At 41.4% G+C, this 3,544-nt stretch overlaps 1 protein-coding gene across 1 annotated transcript; it reads right to left on the bottom strand.

Annotated features, from left to right (window-relative positions):
* Positions 1-1,226: 1,226 nt before the first annotated feature.
* OR10S1 (olfactory receptor family 10 subfamily S member 1) lies at positions 1,227-2,994 on the bottom strand. Its single transcript, XM_070462997.1, has one exon. The coding sequence runs from the start codon at positions 2,992-2,994 to the stop codon at positions 2,026-2,028; it is 969 nt and encodes a 322-aa protein (XP_070319098.1). The 3' UTR covers positions 1,227-2,025.
* Positions 2,995-3,544: the final 550 nt, after the last annotated feature.

Here is a 3,544-nt window from a genome sequence, read left to right as displayed (position 1 = left end):
ACATTAGTTTTAGTTTTCCTGTGTCTGTTCTTTATTAAGTATAGAGAGGTAGGCTCTCTTAATTCCTAGTTTGCTGAGTTTTTATCATGAATCTGTTTTTTTTTTGTGAATCACTTTTAAATGTTGTTAAGTGCCTTTTTAGTGTCACTTGATACAATTATACGATTTTTCTTCTGTATCCTGTTACATTGATTTTTGCCTGTTGAACTAGTTTTACATCTAGTAAAACTAGATTTAGTATCTGGAATAAATCCCACTTGATCATGGTATATATATATATATGTTGGATTTGACTTCCTATATTTCGTTCAGAAGTTTTCATGCTTATATTCATGAGAGTTATTGACTTTGTGGTCTTTCTTTTTTTTAAATGTCTTTATCTGACTTTAGTGATTAGGATAATCCTGATCTCATTGGATTATTTAAGAAGTGGTTCCTTTGCTTCCACTTTTCTGTAAGAGACTGAAGATAATTGATGTTATTTATTCCTTAACTGTTTTGATAGAATTAATAATTAGACCATCCAGGTATGATTTTTTGGGAGGGTTATTAATTATGAATTCAATTTTAAAAACAGATATTGAGCTCTTCAGGTTATCCATTTGTCCTATATGAGTTTTGGTACTTTGTGTCTTTATATGAAGTAGCCCATTTCATTTACATTATCAAATATGTGGGAAAAGAGTTGTATACAATCTTCTTTTAATATCTGTATCATCAGTAGTGACAATATCTCCTTCATTTTTGATATTGATTATTTCTGTCTTCCTTTGGTTATCTTGGCTAAAGATTTATCAATTTTATTGATTTTTGCAAAGAATCAACTTTTGATTAATTTTTTTTCTCTACTGTTTATAACTTCATTCATTTCTGACCTAATTTTTATTATCTATTTTCTTGTGCTTACTTTAGGTTTCAATTACTTCTCTTTCTCTAGTTTCTTAAATTGGAAGCTTAGTAAGACATTTTTTCCTATTAATACATATGCATTTAATGCTGAATATTTCACTTTGATCTTTGTATTTGCAGCACCCCATAAATTTGGATAAGTTGCATTTTTTGTTTAGTTTAAACCTTAGCTTGTATAATAAGCATTTTTTGACTTCTTTAGTTAGCTTTGAAAGCAATAGGAACATCCACTTTGCAGCAAGCATTTAACATAAATATATTATTTAGCCTGCATGAAATTCTACCAAGTAGTTAATTTTAATCTTACTATATTAGAAGAACATACTGAAACACCAAGTTATCATAAAATATGCACAAGATTTTATATCAAATGACTAGTGGAATCAGGATTCGAGTACTGGTAGGTCCACCTGACATCAATATGTATCTTTCTATAATTGATAGTGACAGTCTTTCCATCACTTAGTTATAAACCACCTGGAGTGGGAAAATAAAGATAATGACACTTTCTAAGTGACCTTGGGCAAGTTGCTTTTCTCCTAATAGTTGTATTTTATCACCCTAAAAACTGTGGTTTCTTCTCTTAAACTGGAAGATACGTAGACAAACATTAATTGGTTGCCTATACCTATACTTTTGTTATCAGTATTTTAAAATATGTATTATATTTAATACAATTATTTCATAGCTAAAAAAAGAGACATTTGCTAAAATAAATGAGGCTGTGGATAGCATTTCACATACCTCTGAGCCATAAAACCTAGGTGCTGGAGATTTTCTGGGGATCACCCAATCCAGTCCTTTAGTTTTCTGCATGCCACGAGGCCATGGCAAGATCTCCGTTCCCCGACCAGGGACTGAACCCACACCCCTTTCAGTAGAAGTGGAGTCTTAACTGCTGGACCGCCAGGGAAATCTCCCAGCCCTTTGGTTTTAAAGATAAAAAGTTTGTGACAGACATTGACAGAAGTCAGTTGGCTGAAGGGAGGGGAAAAAAGTTCTTGGTTGAGCTGAAACTCAGTTTTTCTGATTTCCACTTGAATGATGCTCCTTTCCCATTGTGACACCGGAATAGACGCTTTCTTGGCGGGCAAATGAAGAGAATCGCAGAGTAGGTTAGCGGGGTGGGCTGTCTGCTGGAGAGTCTCTGGCGCCTTGGCTCAGAAGTCTTCGCAGAGCCTGCTTCACCTCTGTGTTCCGCAGGGTGTAAATGAAAGGGTTGAGCATGGGAGTGACTATGGTGTAGAAGACAGCAGGGGCGCCGACGCCTGCCCCGCTGGAGCGAGGCTGCAGGTAGATGCAGACGGGGGGCAGGTAGTATAGGAGCACCACTGTGAGGTGGGAGGTGCAAGTCGAGAAGGCGCGCTTCCTGCCCGCCGCTGTGCGGATGCGCAGCACTGCCGCGGCGATGAAGACGTAGGAGATGACGATGAGGATCAGGCAGCCTGCAGCCACAATGCCAATGTTGGCAAGCATGACAAGCTCATTGATGGTGGTGTCTGCACAGGCCAGCTTCAGCACTGGCGGGATATCACAGAAGAAGTAGGCGATGTGACGAGGCCCACAGTAGAGCAGGCGGAAGGTGAGGCAGGTATGGAGGGCGGAGTGCACAGCACCTACGGTCCAAGTCATCCCAGCCAGCCCGGCGCACAGCCGCCTGTTCATGGCCAGCGGGTAGTGCAGGGGTCGGCAGATAGCCAGGTAGCGGTCGTAGGCCATGGCTGTGTACAGGAAGCACTCGGTGCTGGCCAGGAAGTGGAAGCAGTAAAGCTGGAGAGCGCAGCCCTCAAAGGAGATCGCCTTTCCATCCAGAGTCAGGAGGCCTGCCATGACCTTGGGCACTGTCACCGTAGACAGACACGCGTCCAGGAGGGACAGGTGCCCCAGGAAGTGGTACATGGGGGAGCAGAGGTGAGGGTCAGAGCCCACGGTGATGAGAATGAGCAGATTCCCCGTCACGGTGGTGCTATAGATGAGGAGGAAGAGCAGAAAGAACAGGCTAGGATGTTCAGCTGTGTACATCAGACCCTCCAGGAAGAAGTAGTCCACCACCGTCTGGTTGGGGGCTTCTGTCTCCCTGATCATCTTCTCAGGCAGGAGACGACTGACATTAGCAGGCAGAATAAGTAGCCATTTGCCTTCCCTGAAGTGTCATTAGCCAGTTGGTCCATGTCATGGATATACATGTTCAATTCACTCTTTTGGCCTGTTCTGGTGTTTTCTTGCTGCCCTTTCAAAATGAGTCTTTCAATATGGGAAACACTATCTTTTTGAGGCACATAAAGAACTGTAAGGATTATTTGGAAAAAGTACACTCCCTAACAATGGCAAGATAAATATGGATTATAAATCTTACTCTCGGAGCCTATGTGTGTGTGTGTGTGTATATATATATATACATATAATTTTTTTTTTGCAGAGTTTGGAACTGTGGTGCCTCTGCTCACCTGATTTACTCTGCCATACTGCATATGTGGATGACCAGGTTCTTATTGCTTTGAGTCATAAGGGAGTCGCATCTCATCTTCTGGGAGACTTGTTCAGAGTTTTGGAGCTATTACATCAGCCAGGAACACGGCGGTCCCATGCATTCCTCATCCAGAGGGAGTTCTTTAGCCAAACACAATCAACTCTC

This window comes from Odocoileus virginianus, unplaced genomic scaffold (assembly GCF_023699985.2).
Source record: "Odocoileus virginianus isolate 20LAN1187 ecotype Illinois unplaced genomic scaffold, Ovbor_1.2 Unplaced_Scaffold_19, whole genome shotgun sequence".
Taxonomy (NCBI): domain Eukaryota; kingdom Metazoa; phylum Chordata; class Mammalia; order Artiodactyla; family Cervidae; genus Odocoileus; species Odocoileus virginianus.
Note: the sequence above shows the minus strand (reverse complement) of the source record. Positions and strands in the feature narration are given on the sequence as shown.